This window comes from Pygoscelis adeliae, unplaced genomic scaffold (assembly GCF_000699105.1).
Source record: "Pygoscelis adeliae isolate BGI_AS28 unplaced genomic scaffold, ASM69910v1 Scaffold24, whole genome shotgun sequence".
NCBI lineage: Eukaryota > Metazoa > Chordata > Aves > Sphenisciformes > Spheniscidae > Pygoscelis > Pygoscelis adeliae.
Window position 1 is genome coordinate 5,309,761 of NW_008824806.1, and position 17,409 is coordinate 5,327,169.

General features: G+C 36.2%; 1 protein-coding gene across 1 annotated transcript in view; it reads right to left on the minus strand.

The window, feature by feature from the left end:
* The window catches only part of CPEB2 (cytoplasmic polyadenylation element binding protein 2), a 52,561-nt gene that overhangs the window by 1,173 nt on the left and 33,979 nt on the right, over positions 1-17,409 (minus strand). Inside the window, exons 8-11 of the mRNA XM_009324118.1 lie at positions 9,984-10,102; positions 9,573-9,687; positions 7,486-7,667; positions 1-2,790 (exon numbers count right to left, since the gene is read on the minus strand). The exon at positions 1-2,790 is cut by the window's left edge and continues 1,173 nt beyond it. Coding sequence (XP_009322393.1) covers positions 2,563-2,790; positions 7,486-7,667; positions 9,573-9,687; positions 9,984-10,102 — 644 coding nt within the window. The 3' untranslated portion in view covers positions 1-2,562. The remainder of the gene's footprint in view (positions 2,791-7,485; positions 7,668-9,572; positions 9,688-9,983; positions 10,103-17,409) is intronic.

The window sequence follows — 17,409 nt, forward strand, 5'->3', positions numbered from 1 at the left end:
AAAATCAAATACAGTGTTCAACAGTTAGAAAATAAGAACTTAGTAGATAAAAAAAAAGAAAAAAAAAAAAGAAAAGAAAAAAAGGAGGTGGTGCAGGGTACGATAACCATAAGTTGAATTGCTCCAGAAATGAAGTGACAAGTAAACCCAGACATTTCAGTTCTTTTTACCCATGCCAAAAAAGGGCATCCCTGTTTTGTCCCCCTGTGACATACTTATGTAGTTCCATTTAAACAGGGAAAGCGATTTTCAACATCTCCAATTATTTCAATTTTTTACTATTTTCATATTAGTGTTATTTAATATATTTAAAGGCTCTTCAATTTTAAACATTAAGCAGAAAATATGAAAATAAAGTTTAAAAAAATCTGCAGAATTAAATTATATCTAAATAATTAACATTGCAAAACTACTGATTTCTTTTCTAAATTCCAAAAATTGAGGTATAGCAAAGGAGATGTCATCAGTCAAAAAAAGTGTGCCTTAAAATAGCTGACTGTTGGAAAAATCTCTCACAGAGATATAAAAATAGTGCATAACAAATGTCAAAATGGATCAAGGTTTGGCAGGGTTAAGGTTAGAAAAGAATACTCCAAAAAATCTGGAGGATCATGGTTAGGTAACAAATAGGGAACATTGACAAATAAATTAGTAAAAAGCTCTTCTTAAAACAGCATCAACTTTAAACATTAAAAACTTGAACCACAACCACAATAAAACAGCAGTTAGACATGAACCACATATTGTACAGTACAAAAAAGCACACCGTAGACAACCAATATAAGATCAACACTTTGCTTACATGAAGGATTGTCCCAAGGGATTGCGAAGAGCAACACCCTTGTAATTTCAACTCTAGCATCAGGCTCTTAATTCTGCATTACAACATTTACCGTTGAGTGCTTGCTTAGACTGCAGAATAACTGTTTGTTCCATTAAAAAGTAGGGGCTAGTTGCATTAAAAATGCTCTCAGATAGACAAAAACACTGCTATGATTTTCTTTTAGTGTTCAGTTAAATATTGCCTCTGTCCTAACTATGTTTGTTTTTCAAAATCTGCAAGCAATGTCATTACTAGAACTCCTTCACTAAAATAAAAACACTATCCTCGACTGTCAAGTAGCTACTTCTCATGCAACAGTGACCCCAGTTTGACAGAAGACCACAACGCACACAGGTCAAACATGTAAGCAAGATTTTTTTAAGCCAAATTTCACTGTTGTCTTAAAGGTAAAATTTAGTTTGTTATGCAACTAGCCGTCTGTATATTACACCTTCTCCATTTTGACTTTACTTAGATTTAATTTCTAAAGCATTATGCATTCTTATATAAGTCTATTTTTGTATGCATTTGTCATGGGTTTCACATTTGGTGACTGGTTAGCAGTGTGCTGGCCATCTTTGGTTTGTAGAGGAAATCTCAACCATGAACGATCAAGGGGGCTTAAAAGAATTTTTTAAATGCTAGCTTTTTACTCAAACTTGTATCTATACTACATCACGCCACATTAAGTAGAAGCACACATCACAAAATTGCACAGGGATTACAATATTACATCCAGTCTGCATAAAATTGAATTCCACTACTGACCAGGTCACAAAATGGCTGCACTTTCTAGTCTAAAACTAATTTGCATATTGTACACATGTAGGACATTTTTTTACTTCAGTCACAATAATGCATGCAAGTTTGTTTTTTGTAACAAATTTTGTAAATTTGCTCATGCTACCTAGTTTCAAGAGAGCCTTTTTTGAACATTTGCAATAACTCACCTCTTGTTAATTAATAGTTCTAGTGCATGCATATGGTGTATACAGGTAAGTAAACATGCAATTTTTTCACATTCTAAAACTATGGCAGTTTAGGCCATATTGTGCTGCCTGCATTTAATCTGTAATGCAGTGTGTCTTAAACGTTTCAATCCCGTATTAATAGGTGGCATTACACATAACACCTATATAGCAGCAAAGCTAATACAGCTTGTGATTAAAAATGTTTAAAAATAGCTAATAAATCAGATTATCTTGAGGTATTATTTCTTGCAAGTCAAAATGGAGAGCAAAAAATCAACCCTAATTTTTAGTTTATGTATACACTGAAAATAGCAACAACAATAAAAATAAGCTTTTTGTAGCAGACATATTCCATCTTCACTATTTTGCTACCTTTGGTAAATTACTGGGGCAGATCTTGAAGTTAAAAACCCATGTTTAGAAATAAGTGCACGCTTCACCCACTAAATATAGCAGCAGACTGTGTGCCCCTACGCAAAAACATTCTCATATCTAGTTTTAACTTTACATATAAAAATAACTTGGAGAAAATACAAAAAAACATTTTATTTTAACATGAAAATATCACAAAAATTAGTAAGCCTGAGATGTAGGGTTTTGGTGAAAAACAAGAGGCTTGTAGTGTTTTGGCTGCTGATAAAGATGCATGTATTGATAGCTGGGGTGAAAAGCAGAAGAATGCACTTATTTCTTCTGCATGTCGGTATCTTCAAACACAGTAAGCCACATGCACCCTTCTTTCCTTATGTAGATGCTGGTTCACCATGTTTAATTCCAGCGGAAGTGGATCTGACGTGGGCGGTCAGCCCCCTCCTTTACCAATGGCTTATGGAATTCACGTCCTGCACGAGAGTGGATATTTGCCCAACAAAACTCACAGTAATACTGCAGGCAAGTGACATTGGCACAAAAGAAAGGAGCAAACTTTCCACCGCATCGTGCACCCTGGCATTCGTCACACATCTGGTCATCCAACACATATGGCTTTACCTCCACCTGTTGGAGTTAAACAGAAACAATTCTAGTTAATACCTATTCCTACTTGAAGTTATATGAAGGCATTCAGGTTTTTTCTGGTTAAAAAAAACCCCAAGACAAAAAACCAGAAGTCTGAAATCAGACATATTAACGCCTTTATGTAACTAATCAGTTATTACCCTTTTATCATTTATCAGCTACAGAGCTATCCATACAGTAAGCAGAACACTTCAAGGCAGATCTTTAGAAGCACACTATATACATAATAAATAGCTACATCAGAACGTCCCCTGAATTTATTCTGGAAGGATGTTCTTGGCAAATGATAATATGGAAGTATGTGTAGAAAACAGGCAAACAAGCCCAAAGGTCTCCCAACTAATCTCGTCAGCTCCCGAATGTACCCCAACATGACATCCAATTCTATACTGTTTAGCAAAAAATAATTGAACATACAAGTATGTAACCATTTATACATCAACCTTTTTTAAAAATAAGTCTCTGCATGTACTACTTCTGTGTGCAAATTAAAAGTGCTTTCTGCAGGCGGGTATACAGATCTTCCAGCACTCCTGTTCCCTGTAAATCCACTCCCTATTTCTAAAATATGGTCAAATGTTGAGCTACAGATTTTGGTCATCTATTACTTTCCCTTTTTGTGGCTTTGAGCTGCACAAAAATTTGTATTCAATGTATTTCTGAAAATATTTTTAAAAGACCATTTTGCAAGTCTACAGACTGCTACAAACACCTGTCTTACACAGCTTCTTTCTCCCAAACTCATCTGACTGCCAGAGTGGAAAAGTGGCAGGAGTCCAGTGGTAAATTTGCATTATGTCTTTGCGTAACTGAACTGTTACAGACTGCGATCAGACAGGAAGAAGAACTTCATAATAAAACAGAAAATGAGTTGACTCCATCATTAAGGAATGTATTGTTGTCTTCCACATTTTCCTCACTTTTAAAGATGGTATTTTCTGCCTTTTGTTGGCAAAAAGAGTTATTCTAGTTCATACTAAAACTCACTGCTGTAAGAGATTTTTTTCTGAGATACTGACTATTACCTGAGAAGAATGCTACATATAGACATTGACTTCACGTACTATACTCGGACAGAATATGTTTGAAATAATAAGAACTTTAAAATGCTATTTTTTCCATTGTGTCTCCAGAGGAAAAAATTTACACATACAGCTACCCACCCAGAAGTTTTATGGCAGAATAGTCTTCACGTTCTTAGCTTCAGAGGTAGAGGTCATACTTGACACGTCAGACGCATCTATGTTTGAAATTTCGAGTATGCTTCTTCCAGTAATCTATATTCAGTACAAGCTCTACTTCTTATTTCACTAGTGTGACCTGCCTTATCACAAATTACACTCAAACTTCCCAATAAACAGGTACCTTATGCAGTAACTGTGTTCATGGTTCAAAATTACTGAAAGCATGAAGCAGCATATATTTCAAGCTTCGGTGCATTAATGCACCAAGATTGGTACGAAGATGATTTCAAATGTATTAGAGAAACACTTTGGGGAATGGAAGTATTACATGAAATGGATGCCGACTGCTGGCGTATGAAAGTTAACAACATTTTAAGGAATTGTTTAGAGCTGAAACTCCAAACGAGTTTCAAGGATATGTTTGGAGCTGAGCTTTCATATATGATAAAACAGGATGAGAAGCACTTTACTGAAGAAAAACATCTGCTAGAGAAACTAAATGGATCTACACATCAAAAGAACTGGAGAGAAGCTGCAGAGTACTTAGGTAAGGAAGAAGTTAGGATCACAGTTTGTTAAGCGACTGTGACACTAAGATTTCCAGTTAAGGTAGGAAAAGGTATGTGCAAAAAAATGCTATAACTACTTTGAACTAAAGTTCAGAAGGATAAACAGGTGAACTGCAAAATTTAGCAATGAAAAAAGACTTTTATGCAGGCAAAACTGGTTATGAAAAGAACGTGAAAGGACAGCAGACCTACAGAAACTGGATACAACTGGTATAGAAAGGTTATGCTAAGGTAAAGGGTAGGAGAACAGCCTGCCTCTAAGATTTCAGTGAAATATGTAAAATATTGCCTTATTGGCCAGCATACTACATCTCAGATGAAGGCAGTACCCAAAATAGGACTATCTTCCTCATTTACAAGAACAGTGGTTTACAGATTTCTACAAATTGCTTGCTCATCTATAAATCAGCAGTAATACTGATTTCAGAATATTTTCAGAGCCTGAAAAGGCATTAGTGTATAAACTCCATGGAGCAAAAAACTATTTCTGAAAATAGCTTTTTTCATACTTTCAGAAACAGCTAAGAGTTAAGGTGTTCCCTAAAGAGAGGCTGTTCTCTATTAATCCTCAGTAACGCAAATAAACTGGGTTGTATAAATATATACAATTATATAAATAATGACTGACCATATGATTTAATTAGAGAAGATGATTTAAAAAATAAAGATTAAAAACACTCTGAAATAAACAAAAAGTTCATAAACCCTCCCCATCACAAGGTTTAAAGACAAACGGGCATTGCTGTATTTTGCAAGTGAAATACCTCAGGAGTAGCACACATTTTTAAAAAGAAGAAAAAACAAGGATGCTAATAAAAATGCCAAAATTCCAGATTTAAGAGAATACATTGAGTCAAAAAATTAATTTTCAAGATTTAGAAAAGCAACACTAAAGAAAGAACACAAATTATATTAATCAAAAAATAAACTGTGAGAATTCAGATATTTAAAGACAAAGCCTAAATCTTCCTCCCCTCTCCCCCCCGGCCTCTCCAGCCCATGAACAGTTATCTACAGATACTAATTATACTTGTTTCTTCCTTTTTTTTGGGTAATAGTGATTGAATAAATCATTTGACTACTGTTTTTGTAAATTAAGTCTCACGGATATAACTCAAATGCTGTGCTTCTGAAATCTAGTATTCGGGGTAGATTTTGTGGGATTTTGCCCTGTCCAAGCTCCAAGAGGTCTGCAGCACATGCCCACTGTTTTACTGGAGATTTACTGCCCATACCCCTTTAAGTATTTCAGCGTTATATCACACATTAGCAAGTTATATCCCTTTCTCTGCAAAGAGCAAGCACTGCCATTTGAGATGCCTGCTCGGCATCCAAAGAGCCCTTAAAATCTCTGGTGACCTATCATAAAAAAACCCAAAACAAACAGCAAACCTACTTGGAAGTGCAGCTTTCAAAGGCAGGTTCATGCCTTCCTTTCTCTTATGAAATGGCACTGCCAGTCTACCATATACTCCTCTACTGCAAAGGACACTCTCATGGGAAGAGAAAGACGAAGATAAAAGTGTCCCCTAGTTTACAGGGTTCAAGACCATGCCTCCCACCTTTGAGGGAGAACCACTTTGGATGGGACCCAACTGTCCACCTCTAATTTTAAAGTTAAGTCACTTCACAGCCAAATGCACTATAGATGGCTCCTGAAACACACTACGCTATACCCGATTCTGAAGCTAAATGACCCATTTAGCATTTCTTCAGGAGTCCTGGATTCTGGTCCTTACTCCCATTTTGTCCCAATACTCAAATGCAAGATGATTAACAGTTTTATTTCTCCTCACACAGTCACAGTGTCAAGGCCATTTTTCCTGTTTCGTAATTAGCCAAAAGGTAGAGCTATTAGTCAAAGTCAGCTGCAAGTCACAAGGACAGCAATCCCACCAGAAAAATGTAGCCGTCACATCATAACGTGAAGCCCAGTTCACTACCCACATTCAGACCCACTCATTCTCTGGAAAGGACCATGTTTGGGGATTTCAGCTCACTAGGCAACCGGTATCTGAGAGACAGATGTAAAGCTGTACTACTCTAGCTGAAAGGAGAGAAGTACATGCTACCTCCCTACAGCAGACTTTTGTTAACCGTACTACTTTCTTTTTCCCATGTCTTTGATCTGTAGAGGAGACTAGACCTTGAACTACTTTACTTACTCAACCCTTCTTCCTCTAAGACCTTTTTTTTTAAAAAAAAGAACATCTATTAATACCAGTGACTACCTCTGCAGCTCTTGACATCAAAACTAGTGACACTTAAAACTGACATAATTTAGATGCCAGTTTTCTTTGCTACTCTTATACTTCTAATTAGGAGTAATGAAGTTGGCTAGTCTTCTTAATAAAAGTTAGTTTTGCTTTAGCTAGCAATAAGTATCTGGAGCAACCAGAAATGTACATTGGTAAATACTAAGAAGACTCTCTCAAACAGAAAGGATAAGACATTTTGTATTTTAGGTGTTGAGCTTGACTGATTTTCTGAAGTGCTTAGCACTGACAATTATGGCTGAAATTAAGGGCAGCTGCAAATAATAAAGCTAATTGGAAACCAATGAATAATAGAGTTTCCTATGAATGACAGAGGAATTGCCACAGTATTTGGTTTCATTAGAACAAGGGAGAGAAAAAGATTTTCAAGCCCTTTGCCCATACACAACAAAACCAGGAACTCCAGAATGGAAAGAACATATGGTCTAACATATGTCCAAGGAACAAACTGCTGCTCTGTGGAATGCATGTTGTTCGTTTTGGGGCATTCATGATTTAACTCTTGGAACTAGTGGACAGGAATACTGAAAGAAATGTAGAAGCTGGCATGAAAGCCAATCAAATCCAATGTTACCACACCCTGAGAAGTTCCTTTATGATCATCACTCTCATATTTATTTATGTTTTAATTTCTGTGTAACTTACTCGTTTATCAATATCGCCATGTTGAAGTTGAACAAACCGAGCACTGATGGCAGCAATATAACTCTGCTGATTGGAAAAAGCAACACGTCCAGCACCTTTTGGGTATTTCAGCTCAGGGTCAGTATCAATTCCTGCGTAACAAACTCCACCATAGAGACGGTCCATGATCATAGCCAATTCCACTATTAAGAAACAAAATAATGTTCATTTAAACTGTTCTTAAAGTACGAAGTTTATATAATATGCTTGCATTTAAAAATACTAGAAAAGTTAATTTTAATAATTAATTTGCAACAGCCAATGTTAACAGTAATAACAAGAAATATAAAAACATATTAAATAAGCTATGAAATACTCAGCAGACAGATCTTTCACACTGTACGTACATCCATCCAAGGAACAATGGAATTGTTAAGTCCTTGCAGTCCTTGATAACCTGGAACTGAAATTCCAGGGCAGTTTTCTTCAGGGGATTACAGCAAAAGACTTTTTGGGCAGGCATGGAATGTAAGTTGTATAAAATAGATCCACATGCCATGAATTCCTTGGTACATGTTCTCTAGCTATCCTAATGCTCTATGTCCTACTTGAATTTAAAGATGTAGTTAGCATCTTTTCACCCGCCACACAGAGCTTGATTACCTCTACAGCGCTATACTTACCATAGATACTGAAGTTCATAGCAACAAATATCTCAAATTTTACAGATCAAGTATTTTAGCAATCTTCTAGTAATATTTTATACTGAATTCAGTTTTGCAATTCATTTAGGTGGAAAATATTATTTTTTTCAGAATTAGTATCCTCTGTATAAGGGTATAAAGGTGTCAGCAGTCATTGATGTTCAATAGTTGTTTGAAAAGTCTCCTGAAGTTTTACTGCTTTTTTGAAGTCATGATTCTTATTTCACAATGCCATAGAAGTTTTGTTTTCACATATACAGGGCATTTGAAAGCTAAGTATAAGAATGCATCCATTAAATTTATCACAAACATTCAGCACAGTAATCTGGAGTATTTGGACTGAATTTAAAGAAAAATTAATCTGCAGTTGGAACATACTGTGTTTACGGTCATTTACAGAGCTCGTACTACAGTCAAAAGTACAGTCTTAAAAGCAAAATAACAGAAAAGCTTGAGCATTGCAGGTCCAAAATAGAAAAATTTAAGATTCTTTATACCCCAAATTTGCACTACCACTTCTTGGTTCTCCTACATCTTCCATCCTCCTACATGAAAGCTCATCTTTCTGTAAGAATAAAATTCATTACAAACTATGGAAGACTAATGAAGTCCAGGAGTCATTCTAATAGAAAACAGGATTTGAACCACTGCATGTTATGCTTCTACTTCCAACGTTCACTTCAACCTACTTACTAGAAGGCCACCATAAGATATTGTAAAAGGCTACTGCAGTCAACCTCACAAAGCAGACTGTCCAGGTTGTAGATCAACCATTCCTCGGCTACAGAAACATTTAATTTTTCCTTCATGCACTCCGACAGGAGTCTAAGAAAGAGTCCTGCAATCTCATATAGTGTTGTGCCATACAGACTGTGCTAGCGCTCTGAATTTCTTCCTTTTTTTCCTCTATTCCTACTCCTTCAAGTACTCCTTCATCACCTGTTTTTGCTTTGTCCATATTAGCAAGAGTAACTGCAACCTGATAGTAGTAGAAGAGTAGCTAATGCACAATGACAAGCAAGTAAAAATAGAGCTCCACATACTCACGGAGCACGGCAGAGAGGTTTTCATAGCATTATTTTAAAAACAAATTCTTTTGTGACATAGTTTACGCTACAGTTTTGCTAATATGATCAAAATCTTTTCTATAGCTTTAGAAATGTAACAGTTTCCAGTAAATCTCAATGATGAACAGTTATTTATGGCCAAAGCCAGATGAAAACAGTTACTAGAGAAACGTAAGAATATACAAATATTGTACTGTGGTTATAACTATCGTGACAGTCTTCTATTTTTGTATGTATATATCCACATCTATCCATACATAATTATATAAAAGTATGCATGGTTCAAATTATTTCCAATAATCTCCTACTTTTAAAAATAGCCACAGATTATACTCACCAGCTCTTAATGGTCTAGGGACTCCTCCAACAAAAATTGTTTTTCGAGGATCAAGCGGCTGGGAACCATCCATCACAAAGTCACTATCACTTAGATTCCAGGGACGGATCTGAACCTATTAAATTGGGAAAGAAAATAGTATGCTACTTTAAGTTTCACTACATCATGGATAAACGTTCATCAGCCTATATAAACTGTCAAACAGTCATAACCCCATTAGCTTAGCATGTCTAGGTGCTCTGTTTTATTCCTATTAATTCAAAACACTGCAATTTTAAAATCATCCAACTGTTCCAGATGTTGAGCTCTGCCAACGGTAGTTTGCTTTTGATTATTTTCATCGTCATCATTTCAAATGCAGCTTTAGACAGATGGCAGCTATAGCCTGCAGGCCATCTACTGTTTACTTACTGGCTTGTCCTTGATAGTAGGACTGGAAACACATAGATAGAGCTTTCCATCTTCTTCAATGCAGGCGTCAATCAGGGCCTGAACAGAACTTTCTTCTTGGAACAGGAGGAACGCATAACCTGAAAAAAAAAGCCAAACCAACTGAAATTTTTTCTCTTATCTTTATTTTTCTTAATCATCTTTGCCAGTGACTTTTCCATACAAATGTGTTTACTCCAAAAGTAAAGTCAGACCAATTCTTTGTATTAGTCATCTTCTTTAACTATGTACTACCTTGCCATGATCAACAGAACTTCTGTCCTTAAAATAATTGTTAAAAGAGACTAATAACCAAATAAAAGCAAACATGTCTGCTCTATAACATACTGGAAGTCTAGGCTGAGCATAACTCATTGGCAGCAATGGACATTATACAATGAAAATCCGACTTGGCATAAAGGACTAATCTCTATTGTAGAGATTAGATCAAAGCACTTTGTTACATAAGTGACCCAGCAAACCTCCCAAACACTAAAAAAATAGGAATTAAAATGCTTATTTAATGCTACAGTAAAAACAAACAGTCAGACAAGCAAAGAACCCCACATTAGAATACTTTAACAGTTAAATTTAATGATATACAAAATTTGTTAGTTTACAGGTGCCCGATAGCGCAATTAGGGTTGTATTCTAAAATGAACTTTAAAAGGACCATAAATCCACATTTCTTTCTGAGATTACTACCAAGTGTGCAATTTTCACACGAAGTTATGTTTTATTACTTCAATGGAAAAGTAAATGCTGAAGCAGCTGCTCTAGAGTAGGCTTGGCAAGAGGGAGCGTGGCTGCTTTACCAAGCCTTTTGGAAATGATACTGTATTTCTGAGAGAAGCTAGTTAACCACTGGCAATTTCTTATTGCAGACAGACAGAGTAAGTTATCAAAGCAAAGATGGTAGGGTGCATCTTGAAGAGCATTAAAGAATCTGTGTTAAGAAGAACATAAGATTAGAGAAACAAATGTACGACTGATTTTAGATATATGGGAACAAAAGTAGGATTTAAAGAAAAAGTTGTAAGGCCTATACTGGTCTTTCTAATAACTTGTACCTCATTTCTTGCCCCACATACCACGGTCCTATCACAGCTACCTACAAGGGAGACATGACAAGGTTTTATGTATTCTGTATTTTTATGTAAATCTTATTTAGTTTCTTAACAAATATGCCGTAGGGAATCTTTGGGCTTGGGCTGAAGCATTTCCTTGTGAAGACTGTTTTTCATTGCTGAACAATATTTTTTAGTGACAACCTGATTAACTTAAGCATAAGTAGTAATTATTTAGATTCAAAATAAGTTTTAATGGGGATACCTTCCAGTATTTATCTTAGAATTTAAAATCCACGTATTACCCATGCAAAACTCACTCACTGAGTGAGGGCATGTGCAGACTGGCACGGGTAAGTGAGACCAGACCTGTGTAACTGTCCTCACTTGTGTGGAAGCCAGGCACACACAATCCTGTTTGAATGGAGAGCTCAGTACAAGAACAATGGGAGTGCAAAAACTTGATTAAGCAAAAGGGAGGGCTAAATGCACATGATACCAACTAAGGGATCAGACATACAAAGTAAGACTCACTGCCAGAAGTAAGTAAAAAACTTTGCCAGATGCTGATTTTCCATGAGTTCCTATCCTAAAGCAAATCAAGGGTACTGCCATATAGCTCCTGATACAGAAAGATGGTCAGTGTCTCCACATAATCTATCACGTGTATGTCTGCAGCTATTAATATGCTTAACTGTGGCAGCTTGTAAAAAGATAGAAAATTCAAATACAAGAATTTGATGAGGGAACAATTAGAAATACCATATCCTACCACACCTGAAATAAAAGGAAAGCAATACCAAAACTATATGTTAATACTGCTTTCTCAACATTATCTGCAAAACATACTCATGTCTGGGTTCATCCCACTTAGTTTTAAGCATCAGACAGGCTTGTGTCATGAGCTTAGCTGTACTACTCCCCCTCTGAAGACACAGACAAAGTTAGGGTATAGTCTGTACTATCACATTGGTCTGGCCGTAGTTTTGCTCAACAGCTCTAGTCCTTCAATGATTTACAATGCATTTTCGTTTGCTCCTCAAGTCTAGCCTGGAGGAAAATAACCAGTTCTCTTGGTGAAGAAAACTGGCTAGAGGAGACAATTTGCTCAGGTCCCACATTTTACAGCCATATACAGAGACAGCCAACCCCTTCCAAAGAATGCTAGACTTGCACAGCCTGCATACAAACCATCATCACTTGCCCTGGACCAGGGCGCATTTCCTGGCACAAATCACTTCTACATTAGCCATAGACTTCTCCGAAGAACACCAGTTACATAGGCAACCAGCCTAGATTCATTAGCTAGAAAGTGCTTGCAAAGGAAGATTATACTTTTATCTTAGATATTTCATTTAGACATCATAAATTACGGCTGCTCTTGTTACTACAGCTACCACATGCCAACAACTGTATAGCACAAACTTTATTCTTACCCCTGTCTGCTTTCTCAATATATGCTTTTATTGGATTATTTTTCACCCCAACATCCATAACTCGTGAACTATTGTGGATGTTTAATGTCTGCAAAACTAGTATGGTGGTGGTAAGTCACATGCGTAAGTATGATGAAAAAGATCAAGTGTCTAACTAGACTTTTTGGACTAGCACTGAACTACAATTACCATGTGTGACAGAAAGTACATGTCACAGTGAAAGATGGTAGAGAGGCAGGGTGAAGAGTAGGGGGTGTTTTCCTGTACTACGAGACAGCTTAACTTCCTAGTTTCATGGTTTTTTGGTGTACCACATCAGTCATTTAACAGCTTCACACCCAATAGCAATGCAAGTCTGTTTACAATGCAAAAGCAAAGCTACTCTAGTACTTTTCTTTGAAGGAAGCTGCTTCATACCTTTGGGTCATATGTACACCAGCAGTAGCAGGTCATGATCAGGTATGACTTGCCAAGAGACAAAGCTAGTACGTTTTGTATGTATTTCACAAGGTGAAAAGTATTAGATGAAACACAGTCTTGTAAAAATTTCTCGTTCATGTGTACTTCTACCAGAATTATGCCTCCTGTGGGAGACAAAGTTTAGGTAACCCCTGTTAGTGTTTATCGCTTGACTGAATTCCTCTGCATAACACTGGAACTATTACTAATACTCCTATTTTCAAAGGCAACCAGCATGGGTGACTTTGATAATACTTGTCCTCAGAAAATTACCGCAAATAATAAACAGATCTTTCTGGAGATGATAATTGGCTTTAGAACTACATTCCCTGATATCTAAAGATACTGCACTGGTTACAGTCATCCTTACTCTGAGCTGACATCTCTCTTAATGAAACAAGACCAAGAAATTAAATATTTTTTTTCTTTTTAACGTATTGGGTCAGCACTGGAAACAGAAAGCCCATCAGATAAGTTTGAAGAGTCCTAGCTGTATTACCAAATTAAACCTTCTCATTTTTTGTATTTATTACAAAAAGGACGAATCAAAAGCAAAGCATTCTAGACTAGATTCACACTGGTAGCTAACAAAATTTTCTGAGCAACGTGTACTTTCTTTATTTCATAGTAATATGGAAGTTTACCAGAAGGAGAAAGGACGCTGCTTCTGCTATGCATAGTCTGTGTAGAAATCAGAGAGCAGCTTTAAGTTCTCTCAAACTCCAGCTAACTCCTATTGCTAGTGGCTTAGAGAAGAAGTCAAGAAAATCAGTGCAAGTCAGCATGGCACTCTCCACACCAGTCAGTACACGTGTATTTTGTTTTGGGGTTGGTTCCTCTACTGTCGTGACAGACTCTCCCCAAAGGAGACTAAATGGCCTCAGTGCAGTGCAATTCTTGCCCACAGAATGCTGCGCCTTAGCTTAAATCAGAAAGAATCAGTGTAAACTGCAGGTTATTACAGACAATGGATCTACATTTGATGATGGGAATAATTCACATTTGGGAAGGACACACAACATTTAATCTATTCCTCTTTAAAGAGATCTCATCACCATATTAATTAAATTTAATCTTTAAAACATAAATATTTCACTTGTTGAGTTTAGTCATCTTTGATGGAGAATTAACTCCAAAATACACTTGAAGTGAAAAAAAGCAGGCTGATACAATTGTAATGTAGCTATTAGCTGAGACACTTTTGAGTATGGGGTAGCAGGATTCACTTCAAGATCCAAACACCTATTTCTGTATTTCTGCAGTGACTGGGTTTAAGCTCCTACTGTAGTACAGAGATCCAGTTAATGTAGTCAGTGGTGACTGGACAGTTACTCAGCTGACCAAGCGGGACACGGAGGTGTCCACCAGCATTTATCCTCTATAGGACTTTGCCTAACCTTCAGCTGGTGCTCCAGAATGGTATGGGGCTTCAACAGGTGCCACGCCACATTTGCGAGACTCGTGTAGATCTTTTAGATATCCTCGGTTTGGGTAAATGAATCAAGCTCAGTGTGCTTACGTTACAGTGACCTGAATAGCCCTCTGTACTCCACTGACTGTATTGGCCAGATTCCTATTGATTTAAAGGAAGCTTAGACACTAATCACACATGAAGCCACCTACAGTTACTTGCCTGAATCAAGAGTTTCAATCCTACCCAGTGTGATCAAATAAGCTGGTAACAAGTTAAACAGAACTTGGATGGACCTGGGGTTTTGCTTCTTAAGCTAGAAACAGAACATTTTCAACCTAATTTTTTCCGTCAGTTCTAAATTAGCAGTTAAGAACCTTGAATAAACTAAGCTACTGCACAGCTGCTGTGATAGAAGGCAATACAAACACCCAGACAATTAGAAAAGGCTGGGGATACTGTCCTGTTTAAAACAGATTATCCCGTTTGATACAGACTATAAATAGTACAGAGCACACAAACAACTGGGCATATTTTGAAAGGCCTTCTTTGGATTTGCATATCCTCCTGGCACAATTTCTTTGAGAGCTTCATTATCATAAGAAGGAGTCCTCACCTCAGCAAGTTGCTTTGGACATGTGTATTGTTTCATAAATAAGTATATTTGCCAACTACATAATAACAGGAGTTATGATAAACAGTGGCAAGTCAGAAAGGAAAGAATTCTCCATTACAGTTGGCAGATCACTTACAGACTTTGTACTTTGATCTCAACAGAATAATTTTTTTCCGCTTCAGAACAGGGTTTCCTCAGAAGATTAGTGTGAAGTTTTTAAAATTCCTGTTTTCTTTGGGCCTAATTTTGTGGTGAACCAATACAAAATGTAATTGTCTAAGAACAAGCAGTTAGTGTTTCTCAGGAGGCAGCCAGCCTTGATGGATCAGGACACTTTTTGCATTTCTTCGAGCAAGGAAATACTTATTATGAATTTGGCCTTCCCTCAGGACTTTCTGTAAGCAGAGAGCCTGGAAGGAACCACAGCCTGGAAAACTGAACAAGAGTGGCTAAAAAAAAAAAAAAAAAAAAAAAAAAAAAAAAGCAGGCTGTATCTCTTCACCACAGAGAAGACGATTACGTAAATCAGTCCAGAACTGGATAATTCTAAGATGTCTTTGGAAAGTAATACTATGTCAAATCTCTAATGAGACTGAACAAACAAAAATATATACACTGAATTGACTCCATGTGGAGTAACAAATTAGAAACTGGAGATTAAAAGTAAAAAAAAAAAAAAAAGAACTCCTTGGGCTAATATAGTATATATTTCTAAATTGCTAATTACTGATCAATCTCAAAGCCTTCTTAGTATTTAGCCTATCTTCAGCAGTTTCAGACATCTTATTAAATATATGTGTACATGGTTCCTGTCTGTACACGTGAGTAATACTTAAGAAGGACAAATTTTTAAGAAATTCTTCTACAAAATAATCATGGGCCATATCTATTGCACTGAAAAAACCCAGATATAAACACAGTAATATTCCGCACTTAATAGGAAGCTGTATTTCCAGAGTATCTACAAAGAGAAACCTACACTGTATTTCAAATGTGTTAGGCTACATTACAAAACAATATTGAATAATGTAGTAAACAGAGAATAAAGTTTTAAGATTTAAGAACAGTAAGTGCTATTAAATTTCAAATAAGGATCAGTTAATCATGGGAAATCAACCCTTAGTTTGCAAGTGTGTCCCAAATTAATTAGATCAACAGACTGCAGTTCTTCTATTTGTACTGTCTGCTTTTAAGAAGCTCTGCTTACAATACAGATTTTTTTTTTTTTTTTTACTGTGGTAGTTATAAATATTCTAACTATATCAAAAAGCTTTATTAAATAAGGAAGTCTGGAAATATATCCTTAGGATGCTCAGATGCTGAGACAGGACTATCTCCTTGGAAATGAATGCCAGAATCCATTCCTTTCAGGTAAGAATATATTACATCTTCCCTCCTCTATATATTCATCACAGTCTCTATGAGATGCATCTTCCTCAAAGAGTTCCTCAAGAATTTCTCTTGGTACTTTATGAAGAGAGATGCACTCCTCAGGATTATCAAATTTAACTTGACAGTAGCTTTGTGTATCAGGCTGACAATCAAAAAAGCCAAAGTCTCTTTCTTTGTCTTAGAATTTCCATGTAGTGTTCATAAATACTATTCAAAATACTTTTAATTCCATTTCCCACTCTTTAGAGGACCCATCTGGGATAATAATCCTGTCTTTTCCCCAGCATAGATGGTCAGATAAATAAATGAAGAATCATTTTATAAAGGCACTATACCTACATTTGTCACTTCCAGGGAAGGAATGAATTGCTGCATTTTCTACAAAATGAATAATCTCTGCATTGCTTTCATATCTGGATCAGATTTTTGCATTTATTTTATATGTGCCAATACATGATTGTACAAGTGCAGAGATATGCTACATAATTTAATTACTTAATGTACAGAATGGCTTTTCCAACACTTTATAAGTGATATTAAAAAATCTAGTCTAACAGCAACACTAGAAATAGTTAAAAATCAATATTTAATCATTTATCAAAAAAGATAATTAGTGCTTCAATAGAAGTTCACATCCTAAAACTGAAATAAACGTAACATTGATTATCTTGATCAGATACCCAAATGCATCCTTCTGAATCCTGCCTGTAACTTCCTATGAAAATTTTTATCTAAGATTTAGTCTTAAAAATTTGACCAAATTTCTAGTTTTGGAAACTGGACAGAAATGCAAATACAGAACTTAGGATTAATGACACATACAACTATATAACGCTGATCTGATATATGGGAAATCAGAATATGGAAGATCCTTCAGGAGTCCAGCACTGAACCAGGCACAATACTAAAACAACACTCTTGGGTTTTAGACTTGATATGTAAAGGAACCATGCCTGAACCTGCATTGAAACTGTAGAATTAACTGTTCACAGGGATTGTAAATTACACCCTTTGGAAAAAGATGAGA